General features: G+C 39.6%; 1 protein-coding gene across 1 annotated transcript in view; it reads right to left on the bottom strand.

Moving 5' to 3' along the window:
- The window catches only part of LOC110566760 (cation channel sperm-associated auxiliary subunit beta-like), a 151,511-nt gene that overhangs the window by 30,040 nt on the left and 103,513 nt on the right, over positions 1–17,958 (bottom strand). Inside the window, exon 19 of the mRNA XM_060388355.1 lies at positions 117–443. Within this exon, the coding sequence (XP_060244338.1) occupies positions 117–443 (327 nt within the window). The remainder of the gene's footprint in view (positions 1–116; positions 444–17,958) is intronic.

Here is a 17,958-nt window from a genome sequence, read left to right on the forward strand (position 1 = left end):
CCTTTGTTAGTGGTAGAATCCTAGTAATCATGGAAGCCAAAATGAATATCAAAGGGTATGTTTTATACTCAAGAAAAGAAATAATTCCTTTTTACTTTTTCAATAAAAAAAATTACCTCTTGTATTAGGAATAACCTGATATTTAAGCTCTTCTTTGTTTCCCATATCAGTGTATTTCACAGCATTCAAGGATCTTAAATCAGTTTGAACCCAGTAATTACATGGTTTTAAATGTATGGCCCAATTCCGTCCACTCTTTGAGCCAAAGTTGTATAAGAGCCAAGAGTGTGCTGCAAACGTCAAGTCTGAATCCACGGTATCAGGCATAGTAGCTATGGCAAAAGCAGTCCACTCATCAGTAATTTCGATGACCATGAAGCTGCTGTGGCCAGGTATCACCACAGTCTTTTCTACATCTGTATCTTTAAATACATTTGGGTAATCTGGAGATAAAGAAGATTTGGTAGAAAAGAAAACATTCACAAAGTCAGTGTCACTGAAATTAACAGATAAATGCTTTATCTGAGTGCTTAAAACTATGTTCATAGCCCCACAATAGTTTTCAAACCTCTAACCCTTACATTACTTTATAGAAAGTTCGTTTAGAAGATGCCCTATATAAAGCTATACTTTAATGTTTACTTTACGGTTATGCTATGAAATTCTCAGCAGACTGGCTGGAGAGATGGCTCAGTGGTTAAGAGCATTTGCTGCTCTTTCAGAGGACCCAGGTCTGGTTCCCAAAAGCTACCTGGTGGTTCACAACCATTTGCGGCTTTAGTTTCAGGGCCCTCAACAGCCTCCTCTGACTTGTGCAGATACTGCACGCATACTACGCATACGTATGTGCAAGCGAAACATGCATACACATCAGCTACAAGACATAAATCTAAAAAAATGCCAGCCTGAAATAAGCAGAATATTCCTTCTCTTCTTTTCCCCCTCTTTCTTAACCTGTCTTTACCTTCCTACCTTTCATTTTTTTTCTTTGTTCTTTGTCTGCAATGAATACTTACCCTTCAAATTTAAAAGAAAATAATTAGATGTATTATGTGTGCAATTGTTTTTGTTGCATTATGTAAGTGCACAACATACATGTTGGTGCTGGCAGAGACAGAAGCGGGTGGCAGATCCCCTGGCACTGGAGTTACAGGTGGTTGTGAGCACCATGTGGGTGCTAGGAATCAAACCTGGGCCCTCTGTAAGAGCAATAAATGCTTTTAACTGCTGAACTACCTCTCCAGCCCCTGGATTTAAATTAAAACCACCGTATCAAGCATGCAGCACCAAAAATAAAGGGATAGGACAGTGAAATATGGTTCTGAGGCTGACCTTGTTTATGCAATAAAAAAATATGAGAGAGGGGAGTAGAGAGGGATAAAGTTTGAGATACTGATATTTAATACAATTCAAATTAAAATCCTAAAAAATGGGGGCTGGAGAGATGGCTCAGTGGTAAAGACCACTGTCTGCTCTTCCAAAGGACCTGGGTTCGATTCCCAGCACCCATATGACAGCTCACAACTATCTGTAAAGCCAATTCTAAGGGATCTGACACTCTCACATTAATGCACATTAAAAAATTAAATAATTTAAAAATTAATTTTATTAACATTCAAAATTTAGCTGTAAATGTTACATGGACAGGCAAAAGATGATAATGGTTAATATAATGTTGAAAATAAATTTATAAAATTGATACTACCATATTCAGGAATTGCTATCTAGCTGCAGTCATTCACATTGTGTGATTTTAGAGAAAGACCAAGTTTTAAGGAAATTGAACAAAAAAAAGTCTAGAAATAAACTCACAAAATACTATCCCTAATCTCTCAGAAAGAACCAAAGGAAGCTGAAGTTGAGGAGAGAAAGCAGAGTCTTTTAAACACATTGCTGGAACACTGGGACATGTGTAAGCAAAGAAGTGACTTAAGGTTTCATAAAATTTAGCCAAAATGGATCATGACTCTAGATGTGGAAGGCCACAGTTAGATCTTCTCAAACATAACTCTTGAGAGCTTTGGTTGGCAATATGGTAACAGACAGCTACACCAGCGTCTATGAGCAAGATACTAAATTTCACTGGACTTAAGTTTTTGTTTCATGACATTGTTAATTGAATGAACAGGGAAGCCATAGAATAGGACAAATACTTGCAACACACATACCTGATAATAGACTCATATATCAGACATACAAAGAATTCTTTAAAAGGTTATTAGCTTGGGCATCTATGTGTCTCTGCTGCTCTGCTGCTCTGTGTGTATGGACATACATGTGCGTATAGGTGTCCACAGAGGATAGAAGAGGCATTAGTCACGTTGGATCTTGAGCTACAGGCAGTTGTGAGACAACTGACATGGGGGCCGGGATCTGAACTTTGGTCCTCATGATTGAACAGTAAGTGCTCTTTGCTGCTGAGCCATCTCTCCAGTACCATCAAATAGATGAAGGATTCTTGAGGCTCATAAGGAACTTTGTCCTCTTCAAACCCACAGCCTAGGTCCAGTCCTGCGGCATGTAAACCTTCTTTCTTTGTGAGTCACCTTTCCTGGGTGTTTCCTTGCTTACTTGCTTCTTCCCTTTGGCATCACTTCCCACAATTTGCTGTCATGTGGTAACCTACAAGCCTACATCCAGTCTTGTGGCATCTAAATCCCCCTTATTCAGGTATTCTAGTTGCATCTTCCTCTTACCTTCCTTCCCCAATTTACCACCATCTGTAAAACCCACAAGCCTAGTTCCAGAGCATGAACCTCTTTGTTCCTGAAACACTTTTGCTGGGGAAGATTCTTCTTTCCTTTCTACCCCCACATCTCCTTCCAATACCTTTCCCCAGCTTGTAGTCATTTTCACACCCGCAGGCTTAGCTCAAGGTCTGTGGCCTTTGAATCTTCTTTCTTTGATATCCATCTTTGCTTGGTAAGGCACTTCTTTTCTCTCACATTATTCTCTCTGCCTGTTTCCATCTCTGTACCATAGGCCTACTTCCAGACCCATAGTTTGGTACGCCATATTTCCTTGTCCAATTAAGCATCTCATCTATCAGTTTTACCTGGCTTAGCTCATGTCACACATCTCCTGAACTGGCTTAATCTAAAAAAGGTCAGATTAGTACATCATATATACAATCAAAAAAGAAGCTCACTGCTAGTCAAATTGCAAATCAAAACAAAATGAGGAGCCAAGACAGCATATCTCCTATCAAAAACCAAACCCTCACAAATACAGAAAAGTTATAAAAGTTGGCAAATCATCAAGAAATAATACTCCAGTAAATGTATAAATTCACGGAGATTAAACAGCTCATTACTGAGTGGTGAACAGACCAAACAAAAAGAATCAAGAAAAAAAAAAAAAAGAAAATATTTCTAGACTTAACTAAAAATAAAAACACAAAATCTCTGCATTTGGGCTGGAGAGATGGTTCATCAGAAGAACACTGGATGTTCTTCCAGAGAACATGGGCTTGGTTCCTCACATCTACGTGGCAGTCCACAAATGTCCATGACTCCAGTACCAGGGGATTCAATGGCTTATTCTGGTCTCTGCAGACGACAGGCATGTGCATATTAGACAGTCATATATGCTGGCAAAACATCACATAAACATAAATGATGAATGAATGAATGGGTAAAATGCTCACATAGTTTTATAATATATATTACTATACATTTATTTATATGAGGGTTTGTGCCTAGCCTTACTGTAACTTGCTATGCCATATTCAGTTGATATCTCTGGGCTGCCTGCTCTTTTCTGAAAGGAAACAGAAGAGGAGTGTATTTTAGGGAGAGGGGAGTTGGGTGGTCTAGGATGATTAGAAGGTAGGGAAACAGATATTGGAACATAATATATGAAAGAAAAATAAATTTTAAAAATCAAAAAGAGCAAAAATAAATGACTTGGTGATGCAGCTCAAAGATTTTGGGTGACAGGGAGGGGGCAAGCCTAAGCCCGGCAAATGGCAAGAAATAATAATAATCAAACTAAAAATTAATGAAATAGAAATAAACAAAAAAACAATACTAAGCATTCGTGAACATAAGAGTTGGTTTTGTTTTGTTTTGGGGTTTGGTTTAACTGTCCTGGGCAGGCTTTATAGTCTAGGCTGGCCTTGAACTCACAGAGATCCACCTGCCTCTGTCTCCCCAAATGCTGGGATTACAGGTGTGAGTTACAGAACCTGGCTCAAGGGTTTTTTTTTTTTGTTGTTGTTGTTTGTTTGTTTTGTCTATTTAGAAGACAAAATTAATAGCTCTTTGGTACAACTAAACAGAAGAAAGAAATGATCCAAATTCATAGATTCATGAATGAACAAGTAAAAATTACAACCTACATAAAAGAAGTGCAGAATACAAGAAAATACTTAAAAACACAAACAACTGTATTTCATTAAGTTAGAAAATTTTTTTTATAATGAATGAATCTGAATCCATACAACTACCAAGTTAAACTAAGGAGAGACCAACAACTCAAACAAACCCAAAACAAAGAAGGAGATGGAAACAGTAATAAAAACTTCCTGACTATAGAAAGTCTGGTTCCAGAAAGAGTTACAGTGGAATTCTACCAGACTTTCAAAGAGCTACAACTAATTCTTCTTAAACTCTTTAAAAAGGTAAAAACAGAGGTCACACTCCCAAACTTGTCCTCTGAAACTAATCTTACTTTAATATCAAACAAAGGTAAAGAAAGACATAACACAAATAAACCTACAGACTCATATCCCTGAACACAGATGTGAAAATCCTCAATAAAAACTAGCAAAATGAATAGATTCACATATCAAGAAGATCAGCTACCACAATTAAGCTGACTTTATACCAAAAATAGTTGGTTTAACATATATAAATCAGTAAGTATGATAAATTATGCAAATAGACTTGTTAGCAAAAAAAAAATCACATAATCACCTCAATAGAGGCTGAAAAACCCTCTGATAAGATCCAATATACTTTCATGAGAAAAGTCCTAGAAAGAGCAGGACTAGAGAGAACATACTTTTAGCATAATAAAGACTAAATATGGCAAACACAGCCAAAATTATCCTAAATGCACAATTATCCTAAATGCACACACACACACACACACAAAAAAAAAAAAAAACCCCAGGCTGTCCACTATCTCCATTCCTTTTCAATATAGTGCTGGAAGCAGGAGGCAGAGAAATAAGTCAAGAGAAGGAAATTAAAGGGATACAAATAGGGGGAAAATACACTCTAGCCCACCAACTCCCAAAAGCACACCCAACAGCAGTGAACAGACCCCATCCTTTGTGCCCTATTTCCCACCTCACAACTCTGCCTACTCTTCTAGAGGCATGCTTGCATCATGGAGACCAGGCCACATAGGTACCAGGGACCCCAGAGGCAACATTAGCACCCCAAACCCAGAGGTCATGTAGGCCACAAAAACCCCAGTGGAGAGACCTTTCTGGACATGAAGACTTGTTGGTCACCAGGCCATTCAAGTCAGAAGACGAGGAGGAGGAGGAGGAGGAGGAGGAGGAGGAGGAGGAGGAGGAGGAGGAGGAGGAGGAGGAGGAAGAAGAAGAAGAAGAAGAAGAAGAAGAAGAAGAAGAAGAAGAAAAAGAAGAAGAAGGAAGAAGAAGAAGAAGAAGAAGAAGAAGAAGAAGAAGAAGAAGAAGAAGAAGAAAAAGAAGAAGAAGGAAGAAGAAGAAGAAGAAGAAGAAGAAGAAGAAGAAGAAGAAGAAGAAGAAGAAGAAGAAGAAGAAGAAGAAGAAGAAGACCCAAAGGGGATAAAATATCCCAAAACTCAGAAATAAACTAAAAAAATCAGCACTTGAACCTATAATACCCACAAACCCCAGATGGACAGAGGCCAGTGTAAGAACACAATCAACTAAGGGCCAGGGCAATATGACACGACCAGATCCCAGCTATCCTATGACAACACAACTGAAGCACAAGATGATGACCCTAAGTCCAATCTTATGAAGATGATAGAGGCCTCTAAAGAGGAAATGAATAAATCCCTTAAAGAAATACAGGAAAGTACAATCAAACAGGTGAAGGAAATGAATAAAATGGTTCAAGACTTGAAAATGGAAATATAGTAAACACAAAATGAGGAAATCCTGGAGACAGAAAACAAGAATGACAGATGCAAACATCACCAACAGGAGAGACCGACAAGATGAGGGCGCCAGATGAGAACACTGTGTCTGAGGAGCAGGACAACATTTTCCGTACAGCGACCAAGAGACTGAACTTTGGGCCCTAAAACAACAGTGATTGTGTTTCCCAGGTGAGAGGAAATGCCCACGTCAAGGGAATCAATTGGGTCCACTCTCAGGTCACCTAGCCAGAACTTGGAAGAGATCCCTGGTGCGCAGGCACTAGGTCACTAGACCAGAGGCACAGGCCTGCGTGCCCTGATCACCTTCCCTGAATGGTGGGCACAAAAACACCAGAGACTGGGAGTCCCAGTCACGAGAAAAACCCACAGGGAAGGAAGGAAATGAGACTGGCCACAGGTCAGTCTTTCCCTGGAAAAGGTCTCGCAGAATGGCGAGTGTGCACCGCCATTAATGAACTGGGCTCCAGCTGCGAGCTCAGAGACTTGCCGTGCACCCACCCAACTCTCCTCTGCGTCACAGACAGAACTGTGCACACCAGGGCATCAGAGACTGGGAGTCCTGGTCGGGAGAAAACCCCACAGGGAAGGAAAAAAGCAGGGATGGACCTAGGCCACCCAGTATATCCCTGGAAAAGGTCCCACAGACCAGCCCAACCCAGGGACCTGCTGTGCACCAGCTAGCCTGCTGCTCACAGGAGTTCGGTACTCACCTGCCACAGATTACTGCTCGGGTACTGGGGCACAGAGCCCCAACCTCAGACCTACAGAAGCCTGGGATCTCTGAGATCAACCCCCAGATATTGTTCCAAGCGGCAACCAGTTATCCCTAACAAAACTGACCAAGCCACAGGACACCCAGATTACAGCAGCAGCTCACTAAATTTACAGCAAGAAACCCAGAAGCAGGGCAGCTGTCTCCAGGACTTCTCTGGGTGAGAGGAGAGCCCTCTCAGCTAACAAGGACCACAGTTACCACACAGGTCTGTATGCTTGAGGTGAGCTGTGGCAACTCATGAAAAACACCGGCCATACAGTGACCATACCCAAAAAGCTGAGGAGGCTTCCTTCAGGAAAACATCTTCCTGCCAAGGGGATTCTCTCCACCACAGGATTCCAGGAACCACCAGAAATTAACTCCAAACACCTACGATAGCCCAATGGGTAGAGGCCAGCATAAAAGCTCAACCGACAAAAGACAGAGCAATATAGCATCTCCAGAACCCAGTTATCCAGGGGCAAGTAGCCCTGGACACCCCAGCATAATTGAAATTCAAGATGACCTAACATCTATGCTCATGAAGAGGATAACAGAGGAAACAAATAAAATATGTAAAGAAGTAGAGGAAGATAAAGTTAAAAGATTATGGTCATCTGTAAAGAAATAGGGGAAGATAAAAACAAACAGATTATGGCCATCCATAAAGTAATAGAAGATAAAGAAAAACAGATTATGGCCATCCGTAAAGAAATACAGGAAGTTGCAGCCAAACAGTTTGTGGCCTTTAGAGAGGAAATACTTAAACCATTGAAATAAATAAAAGAAACAGAGGATTGCTCAAACCAACAGCTGAAGGAATTGAAGGAAAAACAGGACTGTCCAAGAAATTCAAGACAACATAAAAAGACAAAACCTAAGAATAATAGGAATAGAGGAAAAAAAGAAGATTCCTTCCTCCAAGGCCCAGAAAATATTTTCAACAAAATCATTGAAGAAAATTTCCCCAACTTAAAGAAGAGGCCAATAAGAATACAAGAGGCCTACAGAACACCCAATATATTAGACCAGAAAAGAAAATCCTCCTGCCACACAATAATCAAAGCAGTAAGTATACAGAACAAAGAAAAAATAATAAAAGCTGCAAGGAAAAAAAGGCCAAGTAACATACAATGGCAAAATCATCAGAATCATACCTGATTTCTCAACAGAGACTATGAAAGCCAGAGGGGCCTGAACAGATATCATGCAGGCCCTAAGAGAACACAGATGTCAGCTCAGGCTACTATATCCAACAAAACTCTCAGTCCTCATAGACGGAGAAAACAAGATATTCAATGACAAAAGCAAATTTCAACAATACCTACACACAATCCAGCATTACAGAAGACACTAGAAGGAAAAATACAACCCAAGAAAACTAGCTACTTTCAAGAAAACACAGGAAATAAGTAAACTCACTACAGTAAAACAAAAAGCAACCAAGCACACAAACTTATGACCACAGCCAACATCAAAAATCAAAGGATCTAACAGCCACTGGTCATTAATCTCTCTCAACATCAATGGGCTCAATTCTCCAATAAAAAGACACAGACTAACAGAATGGATGGGTAAACAAGACCCAGCAATCTCTTGCAAACAAGAAACACACCTAAGTCACAAAGATAGACATTACCTGAGGGTAAAGGGCTGGAAGATGGTTTTCCAAGCAAATGGACCCAAGAAGCAAGCAGGAGTAGCCATTCTAATATCTGATAAAATAGACTTTCAACCAAAATTAATCAAAAGAGATGGGGAAGGACACTTCATACTCATCAAGGGAAAATTCCACCAGGAAGACATCATAATCCTGAACATCTATGCCCCAAATACAAGGGCACCCACATTTGTGAAAGAAACATTGATAAAACTTAAACCACATATAGATCCCCACACATTAATAGTGGGAGACTTCAACACCCCACTCTCAACAAAGGACAGGTCAACCAAACAGAAATTAAACAAAGAAACAATGTCTCTAACAGAGGTCATGAATCAAATGGGTCTAACAGACATTTTCAGAACCTTACACCCAAACACAAAAGAATTTACCTTCTTCTCAGCACCTCATGGAACCTTCTCCAAAATAGACTGCATGGTTGGTCACAAAGTGAGCCTCAACAGATACAAGAAGATTGAAATAGTCCCTTGTATCCTATCTGATCACCATGGAATAAAGCTGGACCTCAACAAGAGCAGAAATAGCAAAAAGCCTACACACACATGGAAACTGAACAACTTACTACTAAATGACAGCTGAGTCAGGGAAGAAATAAAGAAAGAAATTAAAGTCTTCCTAGAATTCAATGAAAATGAAGGCACAACATATCCAAACTTGTGGGACACAATGAAAGCAATGCTAAGAGGAAAATTCATAGCACTAAGTGCCTTCAAGAAGAAATTCGAGACAGCTCATTCAAGCAACTTAATGGCTCACCTAAAAACCCTAGGAAAAAAAGAAGCAGACACACCAAAAATGAGTAGATGGTTGGAAATATTCAAACTCAGGGCTGAAATCAATAAATTAGAAACAAATAAAACAATTCAAAGAATCAATGAAACCAAGAGCTGCTTCTTTGAGAAAATCAACAAGATAGACAAACCCTTAGCCAAGCTAACTAAAAGTCAGAGAGACACCATCCAAATCAACAAAATGAGAAATGAAAAGGAGGACATAACTACAGATGCTGAGGAAAACCAAACAATCATTAGGACTTACTTCAAAAGTCTATATGCCACAAAATTTGAAAATCTAAATGAAATGGACAATTTCTTGATTGATTTGACTTACCAAAGCTGAATCAAGGACAGATAAATCAATTAAATAGTATCCCCCAAGGAAATAGAAGCTGTCATCAAAAGATTCCCATCCAAAAAAAGCCCAGGACCAGATGGTTTCAGTGCAGAATTCTACCAGATCTTCAAAGAGCTAACTCCAATTCTCTTCAAACTATTTCACAAAATAGAAACAGAAGGAACACTACCAAACTCTTTCTATAAAGCCACAGTCACCTTGGTACCTAAACCTCACAAAGACCCAAAAAAGAAAGAGAATTTCAGGCCAATCTCCCTTATGAACATTGATGCAAAAATACTCAACAAAATACTTGCAAACCGAATACAAGAACACATCAAAGATATCATCCACTGTGACCAAGTAGGCTGCATCCCAGGTATGCAGGGGTGGTTCAATATACGGAAATCCATCACTGTGATCCACTATATAAACAAACTGAAAGAAAAAAACCACATGAAATCTCCTAAGATGCTGAAAAAGCATTTGACAAAATCCAACATTCATTTATGTTTAAAGTGTTGGAGCGATCAGGGATACAAGGCACATATCTAAACATAGTAAAGGCAATATACAGCAAGCCTATAGCCAACATCAAACTAAATGGAGAGAAACTTAAATCAGTCCCACTGAAATCAGGGACAAGACATGGCTGCTCACTCTCTCTAAATCTCTTCAACATAGTTCTCCAAGTCCTTGCTAGAGCAATAATTAATTAAAAAAATAAAAAATAAAAAAGACTAGACATGCAAAAAAACAAAAACAAAAACAAAAACAAAAACAAAAAAACAAAACAAAACAAAAAACAGCCACAAATGACATAAAGTACCTTGGTGTAACTCTAACCAAGCAAGTCAAAGACTTGTATGAAAAAAATTTCCACTCTCCAGAGAAAGAATTAGAAGAAGATATCAGAAGATGAAAAGATCTCCCATGCTAATGGCTTACAGGATTAACATAGTGAAAATGGCCATCCTGCCAAAAGCAATCTACAAGTTCAATGCAATTCCCATCAAATTACCAACACAATTCTTACAGACCTTGAAAGAAATATTCTCAACTTCATATGGAATAACAAGAAAGCCAGAATTGCTAAAACGATCTTCTACAATAAAAGATCTTCTAGAGGTATCTCCATCCCTGATCTCAAGCTTTACTATAGAGCAACAGTTATAAAAACTGCATGTACTGGCATAGAAATAGACTGGTGGATCAATGGAACCGAATAGAAGACCCTGACATAAATCCACACACTTATGGACACCTAATTTTTGACAAAGATGCCAAATCCATTCAATGGAAAAAAGATAGCAACTTCAATAAATGGTGCTGGTCTAACTGGATATCTCTACATGTAGAAAAATGCAAATAGAGCCATACTTATCACCCTGCACAAAACTAAAGTCCAAGTGGATCAAAGACCTCAACATAAAATGAGACACACTAAACCTGTTAGAAGAAAAAGTGGGAAAGACCCTAGAACTCATTGGTACAGGAGAAAACTTCCTGAACAGAACGCCAATAGCACAGGCTCTAAGTTCAACAATCAATAAATGGGACCTCATGAAACGGAAAAGCTTCTGTAAAGCAAAGGACACCATCATCAAAAGAAAACGAATGCCTACAGATTGGGAAAGAATCTTCACCAACCCTTTATCTAACAGAGGGCTAATATCCAGTATATAAAAAGAACTAAAGAAGCTGAACAGCAACAAACCAAGTAATCCAATTTAAAAGTCTGGAACAGAGCTAAACAGAGAATTTTCAATAGAGGAGTATCGAATGGCAGAGAAACACTTGAAAAAATGCTCAACGTCATTAGCCATCAGGGAAATGCAAATCAAAACGACCCTGAGATTTCACCTTACATCCATCAGAATGGCCAAGATCAAAAACTCAAGTGACAACACATGCTGGAGAGGTTGTGGAGAAAGGGGAACCCTCCTCCATTGCTGGTGGGAATGTAAACTGGTACAACCACTCTGGAAAACAATCTGGCGCTTTCTCAGACAACTAGGAATAGCGCTTCCTCAAGATCCAGCCATACCACTCCTAGGCATATATCCAAAAGGGACTCAAGTACACAACAAGGACATTTGCTCAGCCATGTTTGTAGCTTTGTAGCTGTAGCAGCTTTATTTGTATTAGCCAGAAGCTGGAAACAACCCAGATGCCCCTCAACTGAAGAATGGATACAGAAATTTTGGTACATTACACAATGGAATATTACTCAGCAATGAAAAACAAGGAAATCATAAAATTTGCAGGTAAATGGTGGGAACTGGAAAGGATCATCCTGAGTGAGCTGTCCCAGAAGCAGAAAGACACACACGGTATATACTCACTCATATAGACATAGAATAAAATCTACTAAAATCTGTACACCTGAAGAAACTAATCAAGAAGGAGGACTCTGGCTAAAATGCTCAATCCCCATCCTGAAAGGCAAAGAGGTTGGACATCAGAAGAAGAAGAAAACAGGAAACAACTTAGGAGCTTCTCACAGAGGGCCTCTGAAAGGCTCTGCCCTGCAGACTATCAAAGCAGATGCTGAGACTTATGGCCAACTGTTGGGCAGAGTGCATGGAATCTTATGAAAGATGTGAAAAATAGTAAGATCTGGAGAGGACAGGAACTCCACAAGAAGAGTAACAGAATCAAAAAATTTGAACACAGGGATCTTTCCAGAGACTCATACTCCAACCAAGTACCATGCAGGGAGATAACCTAATACCCCTGCACAGATGTAGCCCCTGGCATTTCAGTGGGTTCCATAGTAATGGGAACAGGGACTGCCTCTGACAAAATCTGATTAGCCTGCTCTTTGATCACTTCCCCCTGAGGGGGAGCAGTCTTACCCAGGCCACAGAAGATGACAATGAAGCCAGTCCTGATAGACTAGGTTCAGAAAAAAGGAGAGCGGGACCTCCCCTATCAGGGGACTTGGGGAGGGGCATGTGTGGAGAAGGGAGAGGGAAGGTGGGGATGGGAGGGGATGAGGGAGGGGCTAATGGAGGGATACAAAGTGAATAAAGTGTAATTAATAAAAGTTAAAAAAAATAAATAAAACTACAAAGAATAAAGCAGTTGTCAAAAGCAGAAAAAAAAAAAACCATCACCAACAGAACACAAGAGATGGAAGAGAATCTCAGGTATAGAAGATGTGATGGAAGAAATTGATATGCTGGTCAAAGAAAATGTTAAATCTAAAAGTTCCTCAGAAAACATCCAAGAAACCTGAGACAGAATGAAAAGACCAAATCTAAGAATAATACGAACAAAAGAAGAAGAATTTCGGTAGAATTTACTGTGACAATGGCCACTCTCAGCTGCTCCATCGTAGTATCGAATTCTCCAGTCCAATTACCTAAAATATAGCTCAACAATTGTTTAGACAGATTTGCAGCGCAGGAGAAATTCTCATGTTGTATGCTAGTGACACAAAGTCCAGCATACTTTCATTGACAGCCAGGTTGAGCGATTTGCCATAGGGTATCAATTTGCTCCTGCAAGAGGTCAATCCTCTGATTGAACACCATCAAGCTTCCTTTTAGTTGAGCATTAATTCCTTTATGTAAAACTAAGGCATGAGCTACATTGGCTAAATGATTATTCAGGGTCTGAGCCGTCTGCCCAGTATGACTCATGGCTAAGGACTAGCCACAGGATTATCAACATGGATTGCTGCAGCCATGAATCATCTGAAGGAATGGGTGGGCATGGGAGTGTTAGCAGGCCTTCTGGTGTTGGTCTCCTTGGTTTGCCTGTGGTATATATGCAAGATTAGAGTCTCACAACAGTGTGATGCAGCCATGATCATTCAGGCCTTTACAGCCATTGAAGCAGGACATTCTCCCCAAGCATGGTTGGATACCATAAAAAGCTAAAATGATACGCTCAGGATGCGAGGCTAAGCACTGCACTCAGGGTCAGCCGCTTTGGACCCAGAGAAGAGCATGTCTGATTGCATGCGGGTTGATGCCCCAGGTCCCGCCTCTGAGAAAAAGGTATCGGACGGGTCTGATGCTCTTTGGGTGGATGACACCTAAATGAACATCTGTACAAAGTCCCAATTTATTTCTAATATCAGAGATCAGACCTCTACTCTTGCCTGATGCATCTAAAACAAAAAGGGGGAACTGTAGAGAGCTGCGGAATGCTATGCCTTAAAGATGGAGCTGGTTTCCGCCTTCCACCTTCCCGATGGTGAGTGCTCTCTGTCACGAACAACTCCACATTTGGCTAAGGCCGAGGATCTGGCTTGCTTCTATGTATGTGGACCTATCTGCATTGCCCCCATGGCACGCCTGGGTTGGCTACCCAGAGGCTATTTAAGCTGTGGGCTGGCTTTCCCCGGGGTCCGAGGATTGTTCAATGTTCCTGAATAAACTGCATTGAAAAAAAAAAAAAAAAATCATTTCCTAAACTCAGCAAAAAAAAAAAAAAAAAAAAAAAAGAAGAAGAATTTCAGTTTTAAGTCCTAGAAAAATATTTTCAACTAAATTGTAAAAGCAAACTTCCCCAACCTAAAGAAAGAGATGCCTGTAAACATACAAGAGGCTTATAGAACAAGAAATTGACTGGACCAGGAAAAACTCCTCCTGTCACATAATAATCAAAACACTGAATGTACAGAAAAAAGAAATAATATTAAAAGCAACAAGGGAAAAAGACCAAGTAACATATGCACATAAAAGTGAACCTATCAGAATCACACCCAACTTCTCACCACACACTCTAGAAGCCAGAAAGGCCTGAGAAGATATATTGCAGACTCTAAGAAACCAGAGGTGTCAGCCCAGACTACTATACCCAACAAAATGTTTAATCACCATTAATGGAGAAGACAAGATTTTCTGTGACAAAGCCAAATTTAAAAAGTACCTATTGACAAACAGTCCTACAGAAGATACGAGAAGTAAAACTACAAAAGAAAGACTTTAACTACACCCAAGTAACCATGGGAAATAAATAACCCCACAATAGCAAAAATAAAAAAGGGAACCCCCTACACATACACACACACACACACACAGAGAGAGAGAGAGAGAGAGAGAGAGAGAGAGAGAGAGAGACTACCACCACTAGCATCAAAATAACTGGAATTGCAAAGGACACTGCCATCAGAACAAAACGACAGCCTACAGACTTGTAAAGGATCTTCACCAACCCTCTATCTGACAGAGGGCCAATATCCAGAATATGTAAAGAACTCAAGAGGTTAAACAGTAACAAAATCAAGTAATCCAATTTAAAAAAATGGGGAACAGAGCTAAACAGAGAATTCTCAATAGAGGAATATTGAATGGCAGAGAAACACATAAAGATATGCTCAATGTCATTAGCCATCATGGAAATGCAAATCAAAACGACCCTGAGATTTTACCTCACACCCATCAGAATAGCTAAGATAAAAAAACTCAAGTGACAACACATGCTGGAGAGGCTGTGCAGAAAGGGGAACCCTCCTCCACTGCTGGTGGGAATGTAACCTTGTACACCTGCCGGGAGCCAAGGGCAGCTAGTGGAAAGTTACAGACAGCTGCAACAAGGTCATAGGTGAGAGATTTACGTTTTCGGAACCTATGAGACATCTGTGTGTCAGGCTAGACATTTTGAGATATCTTAGCTGACATTCTTGTAGTATCTCTTTTAGTAAACATTTTTGCAGTGTTCTGCATCATCATTAATCACCCTGTTATGTTTTGTAAACTATATTGCTGACACATTTTCTCTTCCTGCCTTCTCCCTATAAAGTTGTGTGAAATTTTTCAAATAAACGAGAGCGAGATCAGACTATAGACTTGCTCTCATTCTTTGTGTCTCTTGTAGCCCCCATTCTTTTCGCCCCTCCTTAGGAACCCATTGAACTCCCACTGGATGGAACATACAACCCCATTGGAAATCAATCTGGCATTTTCTCAGAAAATTAGGAATACTGCTATCTCAAGATCCAGCTATACCACTCCTAGGCAAATATCCAAAATATGCTCAAATATACAACAGGACATTTGCTCAACCATGTTCGTAGCAGCTTTATCCATAATACCCAGAAGCTGGAAAGAACCTAGATGTCCCTCAGTGGAGGAATGGATACGGAAATTGTGGTACATTTACACAATGTAATATTTCATGCAATTAAAAACAAGGAAATCATGGTAGGAACTAGAAAAAGATTACCCTGAATGAGGTATCCCAGAAACAGAAAGACACACATGGTATATACTCACTTATAAGTGGATATTAGACATATAATATAGGATAATCATACTAAATCTGGACACCTAAAGAAGCTAAGCAAGAAGGGGGATCCTGGGTAAGATGATCAATCCTCATTCAGAAAGGCAAAGGGGATGGATATCAGAAGAGGGAGAAAACAGGGAACAGGACAGGAGCCTACCACAGAGGGACTCTGAAAGACTCTACCCAGCAAGGTATCAAAGCAGATGCTGAGACTCATAGCCAAACTTTGGGCAGAGTGCAGGGAATCTTATAAAAGAAAGGGGAGATAGAAAGACCTGGAAGGAGAGGAGCTCCACAACAGAACCACCAAGAAATCTGGGCCCAGGAGTCTTTTCTGAGACTGATACTCCAACCAAGGACCATGCACGGAGATAACCTAGAACCCCTGCACAGTTATAGCCATGGCATTTCAGTCTCCAAGTGGGTTCCCTAGTAATGGCAACAGGCACTGCCTCTGACATAAACTCAATGGCTGGCTTTTTGATCACCTCCCTCTGAGTGGGGGCCAGCCTTGCCAGGCCACAGAAGACAATGCAGCCAGCCCTGATGAGACCTAATAGGTTAAGGTCAGATGGAAGGGGAGAAGGACCTCCCCTATCAGTGGACTTGGAGAGGGTCATGGGAGAAGAGGGAGGGAAAGTGGGATTGGGAGGAGCTGAGGGAGGGGGCTACAGCTGGGATACAAAGTGTATAAATTGCAAAAAATAATATATATATATATATATATATATATGTATTCCATCAATTAGGAAAATAAAAAAATAACTGGAATTAACAATCATTGGTCATTAATGTCTTTCAATATCAAAGGACTCAATTTCCCAATAAAATGACATGACAGAGTCTAACAGAATGAATGCAAAAACAGGATCCATCATTCTGCTGCATACATGAAACACACCTCCTCAACGAAGATAGCCATTACCTCAGAGCAAAGGGTTGGAAAAAGTTTTTGTTTGTTTGTTGGTTGGTTGGTCATTTTTATTTGTTCTATTGAGAACTCTGTTTAGATCCCTAGCCCATGTTTTCATTTCTTTTTTCTTTCTTTCTTTCTTTCTTTCTTTCTTTCTTTCTTTCTTTCTTTCTTTTCTTTTCTTTTCTTGCTATTTTGGTTTTTAAATTTTTGTAACGTCTGGATACTAATGCTCTATCAGATACATAGCTAAATAAGAATCTCATTCTTGAGTATCTACTTCACTTGATTTTTTCTTAGTTGTAAGGAAGCTTTCAGCTTTACGAGGTCCAACTTGTCATTTGATGGCCTTAGTAACTAGGGAAATGGGAAGTCCGATTCAGAAAGTCTTTCTCTCTACCTTTGTATTGTAGGGTATGGACTAAGTTTTGTTTTGTTTTCTAGCAGCTTTAGTGTTTCAAACTGAGATTGGGGTACATTTGGATGTAATTTCTGGGCAAGATGATAATGCAGGACTAATTTCATTATTCTGCATGTGGACGTCCAGTTTTCCCTGAACCATTTATTGAAGATGCTTTCTTTTATCCACTATGTGTGTTTTTCCCCTTTTGCAACCATCATATGGCTATTATGGTTACAAATACTCATGCTCCCTTATAAACACTGATGCAAAAACACTCAATAAAATACTCTCAAAGTAAATCCAAGAACAACAAAATAATCATCTACCATAAACAAGCATTCTTCATACCAGAGATGCAGGGATGGTTCCACATATGAAAATCCATCAATGTAATCTAATGTATAAACAAACTGAAAGAAAAAAAAAAAACATGATCATCTCATTAAATACTGAAAAAAACCTTTGACAAAATCCAACACCCCTACCTGATAAAAGTCTTGGATGCAAGGCACAAACATAAACACAATAAAATCAATATGCAGAAAGCCATAAGCCAAAATCAAATTAAATGGAGAGAAACTTAAAGGAAGTCCACTAATATCAGGGACAAAAGAAGGCTGTCCACTCTTTTTGTATCTATTCAATATAGTACTTGAAGTTTTATCTAGAGCAGTAAGTCAAGTAAGGGACATCAAGGGGATACAAATAAGAAAGAAAAAATCAAAGTATTGCTATTTGCAGATATA

The sequence above is a fragment of the Meriones unguiculatus genome, chromosome 7 (genome assembly GCF_030254825.1).
Source record: "Meriones unguiculatus strain TT.TT164.6M chromosome 7, Bangor_MerUng_6.1, whole genome shotgun sequence".
In the NCBI taxonomy this organism is placed as follows: Eukaryota; Metazoa; Chordata; class Mammalia; order Rodentia; family Muridae; genus Meriones; species Meriones unguiculatus.